Source organism: Anabrus simplex, chromosome 5, assembly GCF_040414725.1.
Source record: "Anabrus simplex isolate iqAnaSimp1 chromosome 5, ASM4041472v1, whole genome shotgun sequence".
Lineage (NCBI taxonomy): Eukaryota > Metazoa > Arthropoda > Insecta > Orthoptera > Tettigoniidae > Anabrus > Anabrus simplex.
In genome coordinates, this window is record NC_090269.1 from 25,840,861 (window position 1) to 25,865,765 (window position 24,905).

The 24,905-nt window shown below is 39.7% G+C and overlaps 1 protein-coding gene across 1 annotated transcript in view; it reads left to right on the forward strand.

Annotated features, from left to right (window-relative positions):
- The window catches only part of LOC136873685 (importin-4), a 218,501-nt gene that overhangs the window by 98,546 nt on the left and 95,050 nt on the right, over positions 1-24,905 (forward strand). Inside the window, exon 11 of the mRNA XM_067146801.2 lies at positions 10,476-10,593. Coding sequence (XP_067002902.2) covers positions 10,476-10,593 — 118 coding nt within the window. The remainder of the gene's footprint in view (positions 1-10,475; positions 10,594-24,905) is intronic.

A 24,905-nucleotide genomic window follows, 5' to 3' on the forward strand; every position in this document is an offset into this window, starting at 1 on the left:
TGGGCCATTGGAATTAACTAATTAAGGTTAAAATCCCCGACCCGGCCGGGGATCGAACCCGGGACCCTCTGAACCGAAGGCCAGTACGCTGACCATTCAGCCAACGAGTCACAGAACTAACTGGTAATGTGCAAATTTATGGTATAATACGATGTATCTTAGAATAGATTGTTGTTGGGAAGGGCAAACAGGGTGACATTATCCAGAAGGGATGAGTGTGCTTTGGATTTGACTCCACAATTTTTCGGAGAGTAGGGGAGGGGAATTACGGAAAAGCCATTTCAAAGGTTGGACCTTTGCCCTATGCTATTATTTCATGATATAGCCAAATATCAACGTGAAGATCCGGTGCTGGCCCCTATTTTGGAAACCTTATCTTCTGGGGAACATGTCGTCCCTTTTGTTTTGAGGAATGAGGTTCTGTGTTGCCCTTCGAGGCACGATCAGAAGATGAAAATTATGGTTCCAGCTGTTTTAGTGCGTATGATTTTCAAGTATTATCATGAGACCCCATTAGGGGGATATCAGGGTATCTTCAAAATTAGAAGATAAGGGAAATGTTTATTTGGAAAAGTATGGACCGCAAGATTAAGTAGCTGGTTAAACCTTTGTTTCTGACAACGCTATTTCATAAATTCTGTTTCGATCTATCCATCTCATGTCATGACGTCAGCATACTACGCACAGCCATCTCTAGCTGAGCGGGTCAATCGTAACCTTCGGTCTGCCCTGATTGCGTTCCACCACGAAGATCATTCTCGTTGGGACACTTCCTTACACTGGTTATCCTTTGCTTTTAACTTGGCCATTCATGAGTTACAGAAGTTTTTTCCCACAATGTTTAAGTTTGTTCCCAACACCCCCTTGTCCAATTTGTGGTCAATTAATGAGCTTTTACCAGAAACAGTAGACCCAGAGAACATCCAGGATCTGTGGAGAAAAGCCAAAAATAATCTTAAGGCCTCCCATGAAAAAGTAAAAGAGAGGTATGGTCGTGGACTAAGGCTCACCAATTTAAAAGTCTGAGACCAGGTCATGGTTAAAAATTTTGTTCCAGCAGGCCTGCTTGCCCCCAAATTTCATGGACCTTGTGTAATATTAGATTTTCTAACTCCTGTCACCCTCTTGGTGAGCAATCCTGAAACAGAAAGGATTTTTCGAGTTCATCTGTCTCAAGTAAAATCTGTGTGAACACTGTTGCTTTTCAGTATAAGCCACCAAGTGATGGCATTGCCGATTTAATTATACTTCTTTCCTTAGCATCTTATTAGTTTAAGTTTCGGTTAAGCAAGTTTAAATAAGGTAGCCTTCTGCCTCTGTTGGTGGTGAAAATTTGTAGGTTTTTTTAAGTTATAGTTAATTTTGTTGAAATCATTTTGTGAAAACCTTCCTTTCAATAATTTCTTTTCCTTTCTACCATTACTGCCCCTGCCTCCAGACCTGAGCCAGAAACTCCATGCACTCGTCCTACAAGCCACCAGCCTTAACAGCTCCATATGCAACTCTGTAAACCAGTTACTGTCGCCAAGAAATTTAGTTGTTACAGTGCCCTACTTTCACCTGAGGCCATGTTGTATCATCTGGCAAGGGATGTCAGCGCAGGGTATGGACCCGCCTCGTTCCAGCCAAGTCTCCTTGTTAACAGCAGTGTTGAGAACTGTCATCTTAGGGAGTAGCTTGAAAGCTGAACCCCAACTGCCCACTCCATCATTGGGCGGAACTATCCTACTTGGTACTTGGCGACCATCACCTGGGCTATTCCTCTCAAGGTACCGGGAGAAAGGTATCTGAGGATACTTGATGGGGGGGGGGGGGTCCGGGGGATCCCATTCTGACATCGCAGTGGCGGCTGCTCTTGTCGTCATCCTTGGGCATAACTGACCAGACTTCTACGACTTCACGAACAACATAAAGATTTCTTTATTTCAAAAAACAGTTAAAAACAAGACTCTCTATCAAGTTGTTCGCCATGTTTGTTTAAAATATAAGAGTTCTTAGATGCAAGATTCAAATTTGTTCAGATTGTTGTAAAACCTTAGGAGGTGGAGGTCTGTAGCGGCGGTACACCTTCTCCGTATAATAAATGTTAAAAATTCATTTCACTTCCACCTATTCAGTACAATTCAAAATGTTGACATTTGAGTTAAAACATTGTTAAAAGAGTTGGGACGTGTTTCTCCCTCTCCTATGCGGCATCATCCGCCGTATCAATACCTCAAATCCTACCAGGTACCTGGTTGAAAATTGTTCTAAAATCTGCTGCAAAATTGAATACATTAAAAAACTTACAAACCATATCACCTATGTATAAAATTGATCAAAGATCTACTACACTAATAATACATCAAATAAACATCACTTAAAAAAGCTGTCATATTAGTAAATTTAACAATATTGATGGTGTGGAGCCATGGTCGATGCTAAATATTAATGAAAGTTTAAAAAAATATTATTACAAAATAGTGGAAATGAGTGTAGACCAATGCAAATATTTATGTACGAAATGATGAGGAAAAGCATTCCAATACTGTGTCAATTTCCGTAATGTTTGACCTTGGGATATCGTACTTGATTCAAAAATAGCGAACAAGTTATAATTTTTTTTTTAGTTTGTGACTAGCCCGGAAAGACGTTACTTTCACGTCGCAGTTCTACCCGAGCACTAATGTTGAGCTAATCTATTGTAGACCAACCAAAAGAGTTTGCTGAAATGTCATTAAACTATCCACCTCCATTGAACACTTTCTGTATTAATGATGTGCCTAGCACAGAAAGACGATGTTTTCATGTCGTAATTCAAATCAAACCTATGGTGAATAATTAAATTAATAACTTGATGAGGACTGCTGAAGTGTCATTAATATCTTCTTCTGTTGACTAATATTTTAATGTTGACAGTGTACTTCTGTAGTTGGAGTATTCGGATGTTGGTTTTTTAGTTGAAAGGGGCTGTCGAACTGTGGTATGATTTAAGCTTGTATATATGTTCTGAAAGGAAGGAGAAATCCATAATTAATAAAGTTGAAAGAATGAAAGAAAAGAGAGGAGGTTTACGCTTACATTTTTTTGAGTCTGTGGTAACGCTTACCTTTAGTGTTGTTGGGCTCTTATCTTGTTGTTTAAGTGATTTTTGGAATAATTGCATTCACTAACTGAATATGTCAGGTCAGGAGTGATCCTGCTACCATATGCGATAGTAGACGGTACTACCTGCGACTGTCTGGCCGAGGGTTGGGCGGCCGACACCAAACCCGACAAACTAGGGGAAGACCAACAGCTACGGGTGGAGGAGTTTTCCCCTAGAAGGTTTGATGAGACCCTCGTGTAGGAAATGACACATAAATTCATCAGCTGCTGCCTTGCAGCGAGGTAGGGGACTGCCAAAGGCTAAGGGAGAATACCCCTGACAGAAAATCCCCAGCAGTGTTAGGCTTAGCAAGTCAACTGAAGGGTTATATCGATTGCTTTCAACTACAAAACGAGCCTCGGAACGCAAAAATACCGGATAGACACATCTTCTCAAATATCTGCAACGTATGATGACTGTAAGGCTGATGTTCAAGTACGATATTCTGAGAAGAAGCCCAAAAGAAAGAGTCCTAAACATAGAATTGGAACATTAAATATCCTGACCGTGACTGGCAGAAGCGAGGAGCTGATAGATATGATGGAAAGGAGGAACCTCTGTATTCTTGGTCTGAGTGAGGCAAAGTGGAAGGGAAGAGGAACAAAAAAGCTAAGAAAAGGATACAAACTACATTGGAATGGAAATAAAACAGAAGCCAAAAATGGTGTAGGTTTTATATTAAGAGAGGACATTGATGTCATCAGTGAGGTAATATATGTTAATGAAAGAATTATTAAGTTGAACATCTCTCTTAACAAGAGTGTGCCGACAGTAGTCCAGGTGTATGCCCCACAGACTGGCTGTAACGAAGAGGAAAAAGAACAATTCCGAACTGATTTAGAAGAAGCTATAGAAAGAGAGGAAAATATCACAGTAATGGAAGATCTAAATGCTCAGATTGGATTAGACAGGCTTGGATATGAAAATGTACTAGGTCCACATGGTTATGGAGACAGGAACCCAGAAGGAGAAAGTCTTCTAGATCTATGTCTAAGGAATGGCTTGAGAATAAACAACAGTTGGTTTCAGAAGCAGCTAAGTCATAAACTAACAAGATACAGTTGGAATGGAGATACTAAAACTCTGATAGGTTATTTTATATCAGACAATGAAGCAGGAAAGACCATATGTGATGTCAGAGTTATACCAAGTGAAAGCATGGACAGTGACCACAGACTTCTCCTCGCAACAATAAAGCACATTGAAATTTATAGACCTCAGAAATACAGGAAACCAAAAATCAAGACATGGGAGCTAAAGAAGGCAGAGAAACAAGTTGAATACACAAAAAAAGTGACCAATAAATTTCCATCAGATGCATTACAAGAAGGCAACATCGAGTGGACTAGATTCAAAGAAAGCATTGTCGGAGCTGCAGTAGAAGTTTGTGGTAAAACTAATAGCAAAATGAAGGCAAAAGAAACTCCTTGGTGGAACAGTCGGGTGAAGATTGCTGTGAAAGCTAAAAATGAAACCAGGAAAGCCAGAGACAAAGAAATGCAAAAAAGAAGTCAAAGGAATGAATCTAGAGTCAACGAACTGTAGCAGAAATACAGAGATTAGAAGCTACGAGTAAAGAAAATTGTGGCCGAAGAAAAACGGAAAGCTTGGACTGATTTCACAGATAAACTAGAGCAAGACAGCAAAGCTAATTCTAAACTACTTTACCGAACAATACGAAATATAAGAAGAGACAATGAATACATAACAGCAATAGAGGAACCAGATGGTAACATAGTTAGGGAAGAGACAGAAATAAGGGAGATCATGAAATCCTATTTTGATAATTTATACAGCAGTACTGGGAAAGACTCCAGTGATGTAACCACACGGGTCAGTTTAAGCTGCAGTGATGAGCCTGACCAAGAGAGCCCGCCAACATGGAAGGAAGTAGAGACGGCCCTTAATAGTATGCCCAAAGAAAGATCAACAGGATTTGATGAAGTCAGTGCAGATATGATCAAAGCAACTGGTGCAATAGGAATACAGTGGCTTCATAGAGTAATTAATGCAATATGGAAGGATAGAAAAGTCCCAGATGATTGGAAAAAGGGAATAATAATACCTCTCTTCAAAAAAAGGAAGCCAGAAGAAATGTAGCAATTATAGAGGGATCACTTTATTGTCTCATGGTTTGAAAATATTTGAGAAAATACTTGAAAAAAGGCTAAGGAAAATAATAGAACCACAACTACAGGAAGAACAATATGGATTCAGAGAACTCCGATCAACTACTGATCTCATATTTGCACTTAGAATACTGTTAGAAAAGCATTCGGAGAAGGGCAAAGACTTAACACTAGTGTTTTTGGATCTCGAAAAAGCATTTGATAGTGTTCCAAGGAAGACTATATGGGAATGCTTAAGAAAGAAAAATGTACCCAAAAGGCTTATCCAGAAAGTTAAAATGCTTTACGAAGACTGCTGCAGTTGTGTAGAGATAGGAAACGGTAATTCTGATTGGTTCCAACCACTAAATGAGTGCAACAAGGCCGTACCCTTTCACCCTTACTTTTTATCACTGTCATGGATGAAGTCATGAAAGAAATTAAGCAGAAGAACAATATGGACATCAGTGCATTTGTAGATGATGTAGTAATTTGGGGAAATACAGAGAAGGAAGTCCAAGAGAGGCTGAACACCTGGAATGAACATTTGAAAGCACACGGATTAACAATAAATAAATCGAAAACTGTTACTATGTCTGTCAACAGGCAGAAGAAGAAAGGATAAATAATGCTGGAAGGTACACAGCTGGAAACAGTAGACCAATATAAATATCTTGGGTGCATCATTTCAAGTGATAACAGAATACATCATGAGATTAACAACCGCATTCAAAAATCAGCTCAGTTTTACCATCAAGTTCGGAACCTCCTCTGGAATGATCAAGTTCCCTTAAGATCAAAGCAGATTCTATTCCAATCATACTTCACCCCCATAATAACATATGGCCTAGAAACCTGCACAACAACCCAACAAGTGGATAGCAAACTACAAGCCGCAGAAATGAAGTTCCTACGAACTATGGTACAGAAGACAAAAAGGGACAGGGTAAGGAATGAAAGAATAAGGAAGCTGGTGTGTACCCATCCCTGAATGAGAAAGTGACAAGGGCCCGTTTGAAATGGTTTGGCCATGTCAAACGAATGGACAATAAGAGGACAGCAAAACAATGGCTACACACAGTCGTGGCCAGAAAACGGCCGGTAGGAAGACCTAGGAAGAGATGGCTGGACCAAGTGAAAGAGGACATAGGAACAAGAGGAGTCAGCTGGGATGTCTTCTTGAGAGAAGAGTGGTTCATGGACAGACAGAAGTGGAGAGAGCTCGTAAACCACACCCGGGCAACTGGAGTGGAAAACTGATGATGATGGTGATGACTAACTTTCTGCTCCTCGTATTGTATGTGTGACATCATGGTGGAGGGGAGTGGACCTGAGAAGGCGGGGCTGTGGGTTTGTGGCTGGCGCATGGGAGGGAGTTGCATGCATTGAGAGAGGACGAGGGGCTTGATATGTTTATCGGCTTAGTGGGGGTGCTTATTGATATTGTCTTAAAAACTTGGAAGAATTTTTTGTCTTGAAAATTTAACTTATTAAAGAAAGACTAAATTGATGTCAGTAGGTAAGAAATTCAACAGGAATGAATGTCAGATTGGTGATACAAATCTAGAACAGGTCGATAATTTCAAGTATTTAGGTTGTGTGTTCTCCCAGGATGGTAATATAGTAAGTGAGATTGAATCAATTTGTAGTAAAGCTAACGCAGTGAGCTCGCAGTTGCAATCAACAGTATTCTGTAAGAAGGAAGTCAGCTCCCAGACGAAACTATCTTTACATCGGTCTGTTTTCAGATCAACTTTGCTTTACGGGAGTGAAAGCTGGGTGGACTCAGGATATCTTATTCATAAGTTAGAAGTAACAGACATGAAAGTAGCAAGAATGATTGCTGGTACAAACAATGGCAGGAGGGTACTCGGAATGAGGAGATAAAGGCTAATTTAGGAATGAACTCGATGGATGAAGCTGTACACATAAACCGGCTTCGGTGGTGGGGTCATGTGAGGCGAATGGAGGACGATAGGTTACCTAGGAGAATAATGGACTCTGTTATGGAGGGTAAGAGAAGTAGAGGGAGACCAAGACGACGATCGTTAGACTCGGTTTCTAACGATTTAAAGATAAGAGGTATAGAACTAAATGAGGCCACAACACTAGTTGCAAATCGAGGATTGTGGCGATGTTTAGTAAATTCTCAGAGGCTTGCAGACTGAACGCTGAAAGGCATAACAGTCTATAATGATAATGTATGTAACAAAACTGTTATTTGATCATAATAGAGGGCTTTTGTTGTCTATTGGATCATTTAGGTTTTTATTTATGTTGTACTTTTGGTCCAAGAAAATGTACAAATTCTCGAACTCGGTCATGAGTCTGCCTTTTTCACTTCTTTTTAAAATTTGAAGATCTTGTTCAATTGTAGTGAAGCTATGTCCTCTATCCTTCATGTGATTACTCATTGCTGAGTGTTTGTTATGCTTCTGGGCATTGAAATGTTCGGCATATCTGGTTGTAAAACTTCTTCCGGTTTGACCGATATGCGAACTATTGCACTTGGCGGATTTAAGTCTGTAAATGCCGGGACCTGAATATTTATTGTTGTTAGAATTTATCATCTTGTAGTTGAAAAACAACTTTTGATTTGAGTTTTCCGTCTCAAAGGCTATTTTAATTTTAGGTTTCTTTAATGGGTTGGCAGTTTGATGTATGATCGGATTGGTATATGTAAAGGTTGCATACTTTGATTTGTTTGTTTCTATTGGGGAGAGGGATTGTATCCATTGAAGCTGGCTACTTATTTTATGTTATTTATTTCCTTCTTTAGATTGGCGGTTGAAAGAGGAATTTTTAGTGCTCTGTACACTAAACTGTAAAATGAAGCTTGTTTATGTGACTGTGGGTGTAGAGAATTTTGTTTTATGGTTGTGGGAGTAAAAGAAGATTTTCTATAGATTTGAAAAACAAATTTATTTGACGTTCTTGTGATTGTGATATCAAGAAAAATTAATTGAAAAAACAAAAACACTATAACTTGTTTGCTATTTTTGAATAGACTACATCAAGTACGACGTGCCGAGGTCAAACATTACGGAAATTGGTACAGTATTGGAATGCTTTTCCTCATCATTTCGTACATAAATATTGGCATTGTTCTACACTCATTTCCACTATTTTGTAATAATATTTTTTAAACTTTCATTAATATTTAGCATCGACCATGGCTCCATGCCATCAATATTGTTAATTTTACTTATATGATGGCTTTTTTAAGTGATGTTTGTTCAATGTATTATTAGTGTAGTAGATCTTTGACCAATTGTATACATAGGTGATATGGTTTGTAAGCTTTTTAATGTATTCAATTTTGCAGCAGATTTTAGAACAATTTTCAACCAGGCTCTGGTAGGATTTAAGGTATTGATACAGCTGATGATGCCCCATAGGAGAGGGTGAAACTTGTCCCAACTCTTTTAATAATGTTTCAAACGTCAACATTTTGAATTGTATTGAATAGATGGAAGTGGAATAAATTTCTTACATTTATTATAAGATAGTTTCAATATGGATTTGCAATGATTTTCATTACTTGTAATACCTTCTCCACCGGGCGAGTTGGCTGTGAGGTTAGAGGCGCGCGGCTCTGAGCTTGCATTGGGAATTCCTTCCAACTTCTAGGCCTTCCCTATCCCATCGTCGCCATAAGACCTATCTGTGTCAGTGTGACGTAAAGCCATTAGCAAAAAAAAAAAAGAACACCTTCTCCGTCCAATTGAACTGCGCATCTTCTTAGAAGGCCATCTGTGTGGTGAATCCGGAATTAATGTAACTCAGGGTAACTCAAGATACTTGGACCTTTAACCTTTAGATGTCTCTACTATCGGCCCTCTGGTGGGATTATGGACAATTAAATTTTAAGGGAATTTTCAGTTTTCAATGTTTGTAAACCTTAAGTTTTTGGAGATTGCTTTTTTTCATGTGTTATAGTTTGCAACACTCCTATTGCTTCCTTCTTCCTTAACACTAATAACCAATCAGGAATTTTGTGTAGATTTTTGTAGCCAATTAATGTGGCGGGTGTGTACGGGCATTCTGCCGATCTCAAGAGAGTTCTGGAACTTTCCCCTCTGAGATGCTATAAAAGCTGGGCGCTTTAGGGCCGTATTGTCATCTTCATTGCTCCGGTCCAGTGTGCGTGCGGCGATATAAGGAGGCAGGGGCTGCCAGCCATTACTACTCAAGGTAATGGCAGAAATTTCTTAACATGTGATATCTCCAGGCAAAGAACTTGAGGGGTAAAGTTCTAAAGTCACTGTTTAAATGTAAATTTTTGGCAAGTCTGAGGACTCTGTGTTAATCCCTGCTGGGAAATATGTAAATTAAGGGAATAAAGAGTGTTCACCGTCTGTTAATTCCCATTAAACCTCTAAATTCTTCACACTGCTTTGGTACTTAATATTTCCCATCTAGTAATCCCTCTGTAGTATAGGTTTAGACGCTGCAGCTTCGAGCCAAAAGCCCATTTAGGATTTTAAGCATTTTTCTAAGTGGAGTACTAGAGTTTCGCCTCCTAGCCGTTTGTTCATGGCCGTTTGTCTGAAATCTTTTATTTTTGAATTAAGGCCATTTAGTATGGGCACACATTGCCCCCGTTTAAAGTGTTATTACTGATAGACAACTGTGTAAATGACTGTTGAGCAGAAGAGACTGTAAACACAGTATATGGAGTTTATCTGGTGTAATTTTGTAAGAAGCTTGTGCCTCTGAAAGCTGGACTGTAGTAAATTTTGGAACTAAGTCTTGTCGAATGTAAGTGAGTGAAGGAAATATGCTCTTGTAAAATAGTGCACCTTCAGGGCTACAATGCTTATCCCTTGTAAACTATTGTGTCGATAATTTTGTCTATTGTACGTGATTTCTGGACTCATAGTCCATTGTTGTTACCGCAGCTGACGAGCTCATCATAATTATATTGTTGTTGTTTATTCAGATTATCTATCAAATTCTAAAATTTAAAAAAGAAAAAGAAAATTTCAAAATTTAGTGCTTTGAGTTATGCTGTGGTCATTTCCCTGTCCAGCCATTCACCCCAGCACCTTCTTACACCTTTTTAAACCATAGAAATTCCGTATCAAAAATATAAACCTGATTTTAAAAAATTGGTCATTCCCTAGAATTTAAGAGTTATTTCCCTATATGCATTCTGCAATTTGCTATATGGAAATTGTTTCTTAAATTTCCTAGTAATTATATAGAGTATTTATATGTATCTTTTCTGTTTGTCATAGCCGCATTATAAAGAGGAGGATAACCCAGCTTTCCCAGTTTATGAAGATCTCAGTGATAATGCAGAAGAAGAAGATATTGAGAATGTGTCTGAAGAAGAGGAAGATGACGAAGTTGCGGGTAAATTTAGGAATAGAGTATTGTATTGAACCTATGGCTTCATTCAGTTTACATCAGTAACCATCCTTATTAAGTAACACTCGCTGTTGCTGTGATCTAGGAGTTAGCATTGTAGTTTCTAACTATGGCCATAATACACAATGCCACTATGAACTTTTTTTTTTTTTTTTTTCCAAGTTTATTTACGTCGCACCGACACAGGCAGGTCTTATGGCGACGATGGGACAGGAAGGAGCTAGGAGTGGGAACGAAGCGGCCGTGGCCTTAATTAGGTACAGCCCCAGCATTTGCCTGGTGCGAAAATGGGAAACCACGGAAAACCATCTTCAGGACTGCCGACAGTGGGGTTCGAACCCACTATATCCTGGATACTGTATACTGGCCGCAATTAAGCGACTGCAGCTATTGAGCTCGGTACCGTGAATTTAAGGGTCGTTTGAAGCACTAGAACAAGGTACTCTGAGCCTTGTAGTAGAACAGCTGACAGGAGAAGTGGGTTAACACTAGAACAGCCAGAGCGGTCATTTTGACCATTAGCCAATTTCAAGGTGTTTCTACGCTCGTACTTTTTTTATGCACGAGGTTGTGCTTTTGTGATTTTTAATCTCTTAGGGTTATGTACATTCACGCCAAAAAATTACATCCTTGGATGGTAAGGGAACACAGATATTGTCCATTATACCTAGGAAGGCCATAAGCGGTCATTTTGACCACTTCACTTCCTTGATACGAAGAGCTCTATTTTGCTCACTGCTTGCTTCCTGTGATATATTTACAAGTGGCGCCAGTGATAGTGATTCATTCTAATGAAAATATGCACACAGTGGACTTCATACCTATGATAGATGCAGTTACGCCTTCAACCATCCGTGATCAATCTTGCAGCAGAGGACGAACTCTTGGCAGCGGGTAACCTGTTCGAAGAAGAAGGTGTCGAGGTGGGAGAGGTCATGAAGTGGTAACGTCTCCTTCATTTGCACCAGGGGATCAATTACGTGGTAAGGATGGAACAGATATTTGGACTGTTATCGACAGTAGTGGGAACTGCCCTGGAAGGATGGCTGCTCAGAACGTACTAAAAGAGACAGCAGGGCCTACTTCTCATGCTAAGTGTAACATAGAGACTAATAGTAAGTTTAGCGCTTGGCGTTTATTCATTGACACATCTATGTTGCAGCATATAAAGATGTGCACAGAGACCGAAGCTCGTAGCCAGACAGTGGATAATAATTGGTCTATTTCTTTGGAAGAATTAGATGCTTTTATTGCTTTGTTTTACGCCCGTGGAGCTTATAAACTTACTAGTCTAGCCGTAGATCATATGTGGTCTTCTATACAGGGTCCCCCTGTTTTCACTAACACTATGCCAAGAAACACATTCAAAGAAATTCTAAGATATTTGTGCTTCGATCTCCGTAAAACTAGATCCTTTCGTTTGCAGACAGATGAATTTGCTTTGGCGTTTCCTGTTTGGAATAGATTTATTGAAAATTGTTGTGTGTGCTATAAACCAATAGCGAATGTCACAGCTGATGAACAACTCTTCCCCAGCAAAGCTTGGTGTAGGTTTACATAGTACATGGCCAACAAGACAGATAAATTTGGCATAAAATTCTGGCTACTGGTAGACGTTGATTCTACTAAGTATGTGTGCAATGGGTTTCCTTATCTTGGGAAAGACGAAATGCGACCTGCCAATGAGTCACAGCCTGAAAATGTTGTCATAAAACTTATGGACCCACACCTCATGAAAGGACGTAACTTGACCACTGATAACTTTCTTTACATTGGTAAAGCTGGCTGAGAGACTGAAAGAAAAGAAAACGAGTATTGTTGGAACAATCAGTTGAGTAAGGAAGGAAATCTTGGAGTCAATCAGAACACTACGTATGAATCTGTACAAGACTGTCGTACTTCAAAGGGAAGATCACACTACTCTCACAGTATATCAAGGAAAAGTGAACAAGAATGTGCTTCTGCTAAGCACTCTACACCTGAGCATTCAAGTCAGTGAAGATAATAAGAAGCTCCCTAGTACTACTGAATTTTATAACAGAACTATGTATGTAGCTGATCAAATGGCGAGTAAATCCATCACTAGGGCTGGATGCCGTAGGTGGCCTGTATATGTATTTTACAACGTAGTTGATTTAGCAGCAGTAATATCGTGGATAGTCTGTGAGGAAGTTATGGGACAGAGAATCTTTCGACATGATTATATTCTTGAAGTAATACAAGAACTAAGATCTCATTTTGTAAAAACAAGATCCCAACTGATTGAACTCCCTACATTTCAGCCTGAGCCTCGGACTCAGGTCCAATGTGCCAGTCATAAGAAACGCCAACGCCAAATGAACTCCAATTGTAAACAGAACAAAACCTCTGATACGTGTTCTTCGTGCAACAAAGTAGTCTGTGGATAATGTTCATGTAAGGTAATCACTTGCATAAATTGCTTGTCAAGTGCCTGAACAGGCTTGTAAACAAATAGAGACTTATTTTATCATAAGTTTTCACAACGGCATTCAATAGCAAGTCGGCCAAAATATTTCATTGTTGCCTATTAGAAGTGAGAAAATATGAACAATTATTAATATTTAACAATGGATTGATCTGTATACAATACGTTTCACTGGTTAACTATGTTGTTTTAAAATAAATTATTGAACATTTGCATGTTTCCCAGATCCTCGATGCTAGATATATGTCAGTAAGCCCTGCGGCCGTTATAGGTATGAGGAAAGTTTGGTCGTTCTAGTGTTAAAATTCCAGTCATCCTGGGCTTTGTTTACCATGGTTTCCCAATTGAACTCTCAGATAATCTGGCAATAAATTCAAGCTTTAAGCTGCTTAAGAGGAATTACTGAATGTCATAGTGTCCACAACTTCAACAGTATTTTGAAAAGAGCATTGAGTCTTCTTTCATTGTGTCATAGATACAATCTTTCAAGCGACTCACAACAAATCTAATTTGTTATTAATTTAAACTTTCATCTCTTTCTTAAAATCCAACTCTCGGACAGCCTAGAGTTTATTTACCTTGGTTTGCTAACAGCACTCTTACATAATAATATATAAAATCAATAACATTATTTATTTTCAATAATAAATTTGAGCTTAAGACTGTTTAAGACTGTCTAAGAACCTTTATAGTTACCAAACATTGCCCACATCATCATCAGTATTTTGAAGGAAGTCTTCAGTCTTCTCTCATTCTCGTGTCATATTCTAGGCAGTCTTTCCAAGTGCCTTGGATTTTGGGTCGCTTAGCTGTGAACTTGCATTCGGACGAAACTATTCACAAATTTGTGTGATGTCATCAGAGCTGCAGTAAGGCTTGTACCCGCTTCGAAGTGGAATCATAGTTTTTTCTGTTGAATTATGTTGGGGGGCCTTGTATTCGAGAATTTTTTTTACTTTCTTCGTCTCGAAAATCCAGGTGGGGGGGGGGGGTCTAATACCATAGAGTTAGAAAATAATACTCTAGAGGTAGCACTGGCGCTGCAGTCATGTGCGAAGTTGCACGAGCGCACTATTTGGCAAAAGCTGGATTGTGTGGTGCTGTCACTGCTGGAGTTTCTTGATAAACTGAAGTCTTATACTTATCCTAACGAAAATGTCAGCCTCCTAGGCATCTTATGGCTGCACAGGGAGGTTCATAAAGGCCAAAGGCATATTCTTTCACAGGCATGTTTATTTGAAATTCATTTTCAAGCAAATAAAATAATTTGTGTGACACTTATCACCATGTGGATTGGCCTACTTGCGCTGACTTCGTGTTTTCTTTCCCTGTCAGCGTGAATCAGATTCTTTAGATTTTACCATGAAGACTGAAATTAATGTTTTAGGAAATTTAAGGTAAAACATTTTTCTTTTACTGAATGGCCATGTCTTTCAAAGCGAATAACCAGAAGATCCAGTGAAAGGGTATACGAATACAGGCATATGTATACATCGTGTGGCAGATAATACATGCTTGATCCCAATGTTAGGAGTAGGTTAACAAAGATGATTTTGTTTTGTAACTAATAGGTTGATACACTGTTACTCTTCATTATAATCAGAAAGTAATGTTGATTTGTCAATATATTTCTTACAGAGCTGATTATATTGACGGGTATAATTGGTTCCTTATGGCCATGATTATTATTTCTTTTCCTTTCTTGTAATGCCACTGATGTGCATGATACCGAGCGAGTGATTGTGGGTTTTGGGTTGCGTAGCTGTGAACTTGTATTCAGGAGATAGTGGGTTCGAACTCCATGGTCAGTATCCCTGAGAATGCTTTTTCGTGGTTTCCCATTTTTACACCTGGCAAATACTGGGGAAATATAAGATCTATTTGTGTCAGTGCGACATAAAGCAAATCGTAAACAAATAAAATCTTATTGTAAAGATTTTTTCAGTTCTCTTCAGTCATATCGTTTACCACTCTCACTTTCCATTAAAGGAAGTCATTTTACAACTTAAAATCTTAAAACAAATCAAACATTTCACGAGAAGCTAAAAAAACTCCATAATAGACTGAAACCATGACCGAGTCATATTTCCATTTGTAATGACGTTCAGGAAACAGTGGTAATAATAATAATAATAATAATAATAATAATAATAATAATAATAATAATACAGTATGCACCAAAATATACAGTCCTGGAAATTATGTTAATCTTATTGTCATTACCTTACTTATCGAGATGATAGTGTAAATGTTCAAAATGTGCTCCATTTCGCTGTAGGCAGTGTTCATAACGATCACGCAGATTTTCCAACATATTCTGGAACGTAGGTTGCTGGAGAGTCCCGAAGAACGAAACGATCTTCTGACGTCTTCTGACGTAATGCAGGCACAGTTTTGGGTGGATCTGGACAATTGAAAATTTGCTCCTTTAACATTCCCCACACGTAAGCATCAGGTGGTGTGAGATGGGGGAATGTGATGGGTAGGAGAAATCAGCCCCGCCGGAAATTACTCGCCCTGGAAAGGTTTCTTGCAGCAAAGCCATAGTCTGTCAAGCGGTGTGGCAGGTCACCCCGTCGTGTTGGAACCATTGTCTGTTCACAATACACTTCCCGTACGACAAAATTTTTTAACAATAAATAGCATAACTGTTTTGCTAGGTGCTGCTTATTGAAGTGTTCACGATATTGTTCTGCCACTAACTTTAAACTCGGCCCACCTTAATAACCGTTTCCGTACGAGTGAAAATAATACTCCACTATAAACACTTTTTCCTACGTGGCGAGACCCATTGTCACTTCCAATCACAGAGCACTACATTCTTTACACAACTAACAATTCATCATGGCGAGGTAACAGCACGCAGACGCTCAAGCGTGCGCATGTGCACTGCGTGAAAATGAGTACTCTATATTTTGGTCCATACCGTAGATACGAGAGATGGATAGGCTAAAGTTAGATGTAGTTGGTATAAGTGAAGTATGTTGGCAGGAAGAACAAGATTTTTGGTCAGGCGACTACCGAATTATCAACACAAAATCAAACAGGGGAAATGCAGGAGTTGGTTTAATAATGAATAAGAAAATAGGGCAGCGGGTAAGCTACTATGACCAGCATAGTGAAAGAATTATTGTCGTCAAGATAGACACCAAACCAATGCCCACCACAATAGTGCAGGTTTATATGCCTACTAGTTCAGCGGATGATGAAAAAATCGAAAGAATATATGAGGAGATAGAAGATTTAATACAATATGTAAAAGGTGATGAGAATCTAATTGTGATGGGAGACTGGAATGCAGTGGTAGGCCAAAGAAGAGAAGGTAGTACAGTAGGAGAATTTGGATTGGGACAAGGGAACGAAAGAGGAAGTTGGCTGGTTGAATTCTGCACTGATCATAATTTAGTCCTTGCCAATACTTGGTTCAAACACCACAAACGACGGCTGTATACGTGGACGAGACCTGGAGACACTGGAAGGTATCAAATAGACTTCATTATGATTAGGCAGATATTCAGAAACCAGGTGTTGGATTGCAAAACATTCCCAGGAGCAGACATGGACTCTGATCACAACTTGTTGGTCATGAAATGCCATCTGAAATTGAAGAAATTGAAGAAAGGAAAGAATGCAAAAAGATGGGATCTAGACAAGTTGAAAGAAAAGAGTATGAGGGATTGTTTCAAGGAACATGTGGCAAAAGGGCTAAATGAAGAGGCTGAAGGAAACACAATAGAGGAAGAGTGGAGAGTCATGAAAAATGAAGTCAGTAGAGCTGCTGAAGAAATGTTAGGAAGGAAGAAAAGATCAACTAAGAATCAGTGAATTACTCAGGAGATACTAGACCTGATTGATGAACGACGAAAATACAAGAATGCTAGAAATGAAGAGGGCAGTATAGAATACAGGCAATTAAAGAATCAAGTGGATAGAAAGTGCAAGGTAGCTAAGGAAGAATGGCTGAAGGAGAAGTGCAAGGATGTCGAAGGCTGTATGGTCCTGGGAAAGATAGATGCTGCATACAGGAAAATCAAGGAAACCTTTGGAGAAAGGAAATCTAGGTGTATGAATATTAAGACCTCAGATGGAAAGCCACTTCTAGGAAAAGAAGACAAAGCAGAAAGATGGCAGGAGCATATCCAACAGTTGTATCAAGGTAAAGATATAGATAATTTGGTTCTGGAACATGAAGAGGCTGTTGATGCTGATGAAATGGGAGACCCAATTTTGAGGGCAGAGTTTGACAGAGCTGTGAGTGACCTAAATAGGAACAAGGCACCCGGAATTGATGACATTCCCTCTGAATTACTGACTGCCTTAGGAGAAACCAGCTTGGCAAGGTTATTTCATTTAGTGTGCAAGATGTATGAGACAGGAGAAGTCCCATCTGATTTTCGGCAGAATGTTGTTATACCTATTCCCAAGAAAGCCGGTGCTGACAGGTGTGAAAACTACCGCACCATTAGTTTAGTATCTCATGCCTGCAAAATTTTAACACGTATCATTTACAGAAGAATGGAAACACAAGTTGAAGCTGAGTTGCAAGAAGATCAATTTGGCTTCAGAAGAAATGTAGGAACACGTGAAGGAATCCTGTCTTTACGTCTGATCTTAGAGGATCGAATCAAGAAGGACAAGCCCACGTACATGGCATTCGTAGAACTAGAAAAGGCATTCGATAATGTTGATTGGACCAAACTATTTATGATTCTGAAGATGATAGGGATCAGATACTGAGAACGAAGAATTATCTACAATCTGTATAAAAATCAGTCTGCAGTGATAAGAATCGAGGGCTTTGAAAAAGAAGCAGCAATCCAGAAAGGAGTGAGGCAAGGCTGCAGTTTGTCCCCTCTCCTTTTCAATGTTTACATAGAACAGGCAGTAAAGGAAATCAAAGAGAAATTTGGAAAGGGAATCACAGTCCAAGGAGAGGAAATCAAAATCTTGCGATTTGCCGATGATATTGTTATTTTATCTGAGACTGCAGAAGATCTTGAGAAGTTATTGAATGGTATGGATGAAGTCTTGGATAAGGAGTACAAGATGAAAATAAATAAGTCCAAAACAAAAGTAATGGAGTGCAGTCGAACGAAGGCAGGTGATGTAGGAAATATTAGATTGGGAAATGAAGTCTTAAAGGAAGTAGATGAATATTGTTACTTGGGTAGTAAAATAACTAACGGTGGCAGAAGTAAGGAGGACATAAAATGCAGACTAGCACAAGCCAGGAAGAGTTTTCTTAAGAAAAGAAATTTGCTCACTTCAAACATTGATATCGGAATTAGAAAGATGTTTTTGAAGACTTTCGTTTGGAGCGTGGCATTGTATGGAAGTGAAACATGGACGATAACTAGCTCAGAAAGAAAGAGAATAGAAGCTTTTGAATTTGTGGTGTTACAGAAGAATGCTGAAGGTGAGATGGATAGATCGAATCGCGAATGAAGAGATACTGAATCGAATTGGTGAGAGGAGATCGATTTGGCTGAATTTGATGAGAAGAAGAGATAGAATGATAGGACACATCTTAAGACACCCAGGACTTGTTCAGTTGGTTTTTGAAGGAAGTGTAGGTGGTAAGAACGGTAGGGGTAGACCAAGGTATGAATATGACAAGCAGATTAGAGCAGATGTATGATGCAATAGTTACGTAGAAATGAAAAGGTTAGCACAGGATAGGGTGGCATGGAGGGCTGCATCAAACCAGTCTATGGACTGATGACCCAAACACACACCGTAATAGTAGTAATAATAATAATAATAATAATGTTATTGGCTTTATGTCCCACTAATTACTTTTACGGTTTTCGGAGACGCCAAGGTGCCAAACTTTTGTCGCACGGGAGTTCCTTTACGTACCGCCAAAGTTCCAACAGGAGGCTGACATATTTGAGCACCAAATATTATTAGACTGAGCTTGGATCGAACCTGCCAACTTGACTTAGAAAGCCTGCGCCTTAACCAGCAATGGCAATATTTTTTTCTACCTTGCTCCAAAATCACGCTAACGCTTTTAGGCCAGAAAACTCGCTTATTCGCTTCATACGAGAGATAATGTTTTCAGTCGTTTAGCAGAATCATGCCGAAGTTCTGTCCATTTATTACATTTACACAAAAGATAGCGAAATATATCTATCCCCATTCTAAAAGTATGTTGTTAGAAGACTTAAAATGAACAGTAAATTGATTTTGTTTACTTAACTGCAATTGAACACCGTCCTCTCTTATCAAGCATTTCTTCTCTTCGGGCTTTCTTTCGACTGGAGAGAAACATCGCAAGTATACTGTAGTCTCTGAGAATGTTTAAATGTAAGAATTTTAAACTATATCAATATCAACACAGTATTAAAAGTCCCCTATTTACATTGATGCGCACAGTGGAGCGAGCTTTTTGCTAAACAGCTGAGATTTCAACATTCTCCGCTGGCTACACTGATTCTCTCGTAGACTGTGGCACCGCTGCTAACTCTAGTGTATTATTTACTAACTCTGTGTCTAACACTCGAGTAAATATGGTATATTTTCTACCATTTAATTGTTTAGTTATGCATTGCCCTTCAGAGATCTTACCTCTAAATCAGCTGGAGATGCCGGGCGAAGACTTCTCCAATCCATCACAGAATTATGCAGTTTCATTTTAAGAGGGCAACTCAGTCCTGAATTGTGCCCAAACTTTTATGGGGCCATATTAATTGCCCTTCAGAAACCTGATGGAGGCGTTTGACCTATTGCTATTGGGAACACCTTTTGAAGGTTGGTTGCTAAATTACCTTCCATGGCAGTAAAAGGGACCATTAGCCAGCATCTCTATCCTCACCAACTTGGCTTTGGTATTGCAATGGGATGTGAAACCATTATCCATTCTGCACAAACTTTCCTACATTTAAATGCTACATCGAATAAAATCTTAGTAAAAATTGACTTCAGAAATGCATTTAACACCATTGTTAGAGATTCCATGTTACATGCAGTACAAGATAGAATTCCTGAACTTTATGCTTTCCTGTGGCAAGCGTATAGATACCCTACTAACTTGTATTTCGGGCCTCATATTATTTCGTCACAGCCTGGGGAACAGCAAGGTGATCCAACAGGACCTTTACTTTTTAATCTTGCACTCCAGCCTGTCATCGCAGACTCTAACGGTCCTCTTAACTTATTTTATTTGGATGATGGAACCATCGGCGGTGATCCTGATACGGTTCTTATGGATCTAAAGAAAATTATCACTGGTTGTAAAAACATCGGTGTGGAAGTTAATCTGCATGAATGTTAAATCTACTTCTGTTCCGCGAGAGATGAGACAACAATTTCTGCATTTCAAGACATTGTTCCCGGTATTCACGTTACAACAAATTCCAGTCTATCTTTGTTTGGATCACCGCTTACAGTTGAGGCCATGGAGGAAATTGCCAAGTAAAAGCTAACAAAATTAATGAGGCTGTACGATGGTCTCGGAGCGATCAATTCTCACATGGCATACTTCTTATTGAAGAACTGTATTTTTATTCCAAAATTTAATTACTTTCTGCGAACCACACCTCTATGATTATTTCCTTCATTCCTTGCTCAGGCTGATGATTTGACAAGAAGTTGTCTCGAGTCTCTACTAAATATACTGTTTGAGGAAAATAACTGGACTCTGGCGCATTACCAATAAGATTTGGAGGCCTCGGAATTCGCAGATTAAGTGATATTTCCATTCCCGCTTTTCTTGCTTCCGCTCATGGAGTATCTGATTTTATCAAGTCTCTGTTCTCTGATTACGGTGATAATGTTATGCCATTTCACTGTCAGCAGTGAATAGTGTGGAACAAAAATGGACGCTATGCCGCGAAAACATTAAAAATAAGACGCAAATCTAACCGTAAATGTCGAGAAGATCATACTTTTACCAGGTATAAGCCAAGAAATAACATCTAGAAGGCGGTGGAAAAGAATGAAAGATAGAATATTGTTACAAATTTATTATTATAAATAAAAAATTCATTCAAGAAGCAACCAGCGCAATTAGATCGCTATGATATATATTAATTCAGAAATGAGACAACATTCATAGAAGAAGGTTTTAATTGAGAAGAAATAGAAATATACAGCAGAGAAATTGTGCGAGACAATGGAAATGTCGCATACTTGCAAATTAATAAAATAAAATAAAATAGAACAACTGGTCAGAATCGTTACGTAACCAGCTACGTTATGAGATACCAAGTGAAAGAAATACACAGCATCATAACTTGCTCGCAAGAAGAGAAGAAATACTACAGCAGTTCAGAAACAACTATAGGAAATTGAATCACAGTATAAGTGAAATCTTTATAGCCATATTAGTAGTCTGCAAGACATTAGCACGATTTGATTGAAAGAAGCATTAGTATCAATATATTTTCTAAATCATAGAAGGCTTTGTACACTAAGATGACAAAACTGACCGTCTTAATCTATATTTCTGTTCTAACTGCGCAAGAAATGACCAACATCATGTGCTAAGAAGACCAAGGCAAGGCTGTCTGGAGATGGGGGCTTGAAGCCGACAAACCTATTCCCATATGACGGAGGAGGAGGAGAGACCTACCCAGATGTTTCCCAAAGACTAACACGATGTTAACAAACATGATATAATTGTAATAATAAAATGTTGACAGATAGATGCAGGCAAAACAAAATGAAAACCTATGAATAGATTTGCAATGTATTGTGTATAAAATTAAGAGAAGAATTTAAGAAATTAGGTTGTGTAAAAGCAAAGAAAGAATATGAAAAGTGATTTCAATTCAATGCATCTCTACAATACAACGATCCATCAGGAAATTATTCTTGCTGCATCTGAATGAGCATCTGAATCATTTTCTATATCCCACAAAAATCATGTATATAGCAAGAACTTATATTCTTCATTTGTGATCTAAGGCCTTTAGATGTTCTATAAATATTAATTAGGTTAGTTAGGAGATGAGATAACTAGATTTTCTTCGAGATATTCGATTTTCATACCATTTTCAAGATCTTTTAATTTAATAAAGACATGTTAGATAAATTTATTTATTCTTTCAATGCCTACTTAGGTTAAGCATATAAGTATTCATAGGCTAAGAATGATAGGAATTTATGATACAGTAGAAGTCCGTTATAGCGAGATTTCATAACAGCGAAAAATTTACTCGCTATAACGGATTGTCGTTATATTCCATTTTTGTATAAAAGTCGGAAAAACCTCCATGCACATTTAAATCGGTATGAAACTGCGATCAGTTTGTTCAAACCTTGCATTTCCGCAGATGATATCCACACGACGGCTTACTTGTTTGTTATTTTTCGAAATCCGATACAACGTGAAAGTGTATGTTTAATTTCATTCTGAAAAAAATATAGTACCGTATTTCTCCGAATCCAAGATGAACCCCACTTTTTCCTTCAAAAAGTTTAAATCAGGCTCAAAAAGTACTTCGTAAAATCATATGATTGCTTGTTGTACAGTAGACGCCGAACATTGACTTTCGTCATGCCATATTTCTTTCTTTTTGTGGCTGCACAATTATTCTTTATTTCCGCGGGTTTAAGGACCATTAATTTAAAATTGGCATCTTAATACCGAAGAAAACCCGTTGAGAATTTGCCGGCAGTACCTATTCCATGCGTCTCTACAATACAACGATCCATCAGGAAATTATTCTTGCTGCCTATAAAACTGTTACTTTTACTCAGCGTCAGATATAACCAGCTACCACTACACGCACGTCTCGATTGCCGGGTTCAGCCAAATTCAGCGGATAGCGATGTACAGGCATAATCGCGGACGTTGAAAGTCAACAAACAAGTTAATTGCGCCCTTGCATTTTTCGAGCACCTATGTGCACGCACGCTAAATACGGGTTTTTCCCTACTGTGAATTATGTTAAATTGAATATAAAATTGCATTGCTCTTATGGAATAATTTTCGGAACTGGAATGAAGCGTGGTAGTTTTTATCCATTATCAATGTTCATACACTCTATTGCAGTGTTTATATTGAATGCAATCTTCTTCCGTATCGATTCCTTGCTACGCGCGAGTGAGTCGATCTTGAGCAAGCCTGAGGTCTCCTGCTCCTCACAACTCAAATCGTGTAAACAAACATCAGGATAATACACTGACTGACAGTGACAATGCAACACCAAGGAGGAGTGGTTCGAAAGGGATGAAAGTTGGAGAGAAAACAGAGACGGCACGGACGAATAATTGATGTTTATTTCAAACCGATATGCAGGTTACACAATGCGCACGGCATCGACTCAGTAGGATGTAGGACCACCGCGAGCGGCGATGCACGCAGAAACACGTCGAGGTACAGAGTCAATAAGAGTGCGGATGGTGTCCTGAGGGATGGTTCTCCATTCTCTGTCAACCATTTGCCACAGTTGGTCGTCCGTACAAGGCTGGGGCAGAGTTTGCAAACGGCGTCCAATGAGATCCCACACGTGTTCGATTGGTGAGAGATCCGGAGAGTACGCTGGCCACGGAAGCATCTGTACACCTCGTAGAGCCTGTTGGGAGATGCGAGCAGTTTGTGGGCGGGCATTATCCTGCTGAAACAGAGCATTGGGCAGCCCCTGAAGGTACGGGAGTGCCACCGGCCGCAGCACATGCTGCACGTAGCGGTGGGCATTTAACGTGCCTTGAATACGCACTAGAGGTGACGTGGAATCATACGCAATAGCGCCCCAAACCATGATGCCGCGTTGTCTATCGGTAGGGCGCTCCACAGTTACTGCCGGATTTGACCTTTCTCCACGCCGACGCCACACTCGTCTGCGGTGACTATCACTGACAGAACAGAAGCATGACTCATCGGAGAACACGACGTTCCGCCATTCCCTCATCCAAGTCGCTCTAGCCCGGCACCATGCCAGGCGTGCACGTCTATGCTGTGGAGTCAATGGTAGTCTTCTGAGCAGACGCCGGGAGTGCAGGCCTCCTTCAACCAATCGACGGGAAATTGTTCTGGTCGATATTGGAACAGCCAGGGTGTCTTGCACATGCTGAAGAATGGCGGTTGACGTGGCGTGCGGGGCTGCCACCGCTTGGCGGCGGATGCGCCGATCCTCGCGTGCTGACGTCACTCGGGCTGCGCCTGGACCCCTCGCACGTGCCACATGTCCCTGCGCCAACCATCTTCGCCACAGGCGCTGCACCGCGGACACATCCCTATGGGTATCGGCTGCGATTTGATGAAGCGACCAACCTGCCCTTCTCAGCCCGATCACCATACCCCTCGTAAAGTCGTCTGTCTGCTGGAAATGCCTCCGTTGACGGCGGCCTGGCATTCTTAGCTATACACGTGTCCTGTGGCACACGACAACAAGTTCTACAATGACTGTCGGCTGAGAAATCACGGTACGAAGTGGGCCATTCGCCAACGCCGTGTCCCATTTATCGTTCGCTACGTGCGCAGCACAGCGGCGCATTTCACATCATGAGCATACCTCATTGACGTCAGTCTACCCTGCAATTGGCATAAAGTTATGACCACTCCTTCTTGGTGTTGCATTTGCTCTGTCAGTCAGTGTATTAATGCAATAAGTGCAATACCAGCAGTTGTTAACCCCTTAGAAATAAAGGCTGAAGTAAACGACTGTTTAATTTTAATACTATGTACTGAAATAAAATAAGAATGTGATACATCTCCTTCTCAAGACCGAGCTCAGTATTGGCTTTAGTTAGGCCTATGCTGTATTTTCTTGCGGCCGGTAATAGAGCTTCTAAATGACACCTATTTCGGTTTGAATTTTTAAAATTATCTTTCAGTGTCCGCCATTCTCAAACCAACTTCTCGCTAACTGAAGCTCTATTCCCATCTTGTTCCATGAATGCT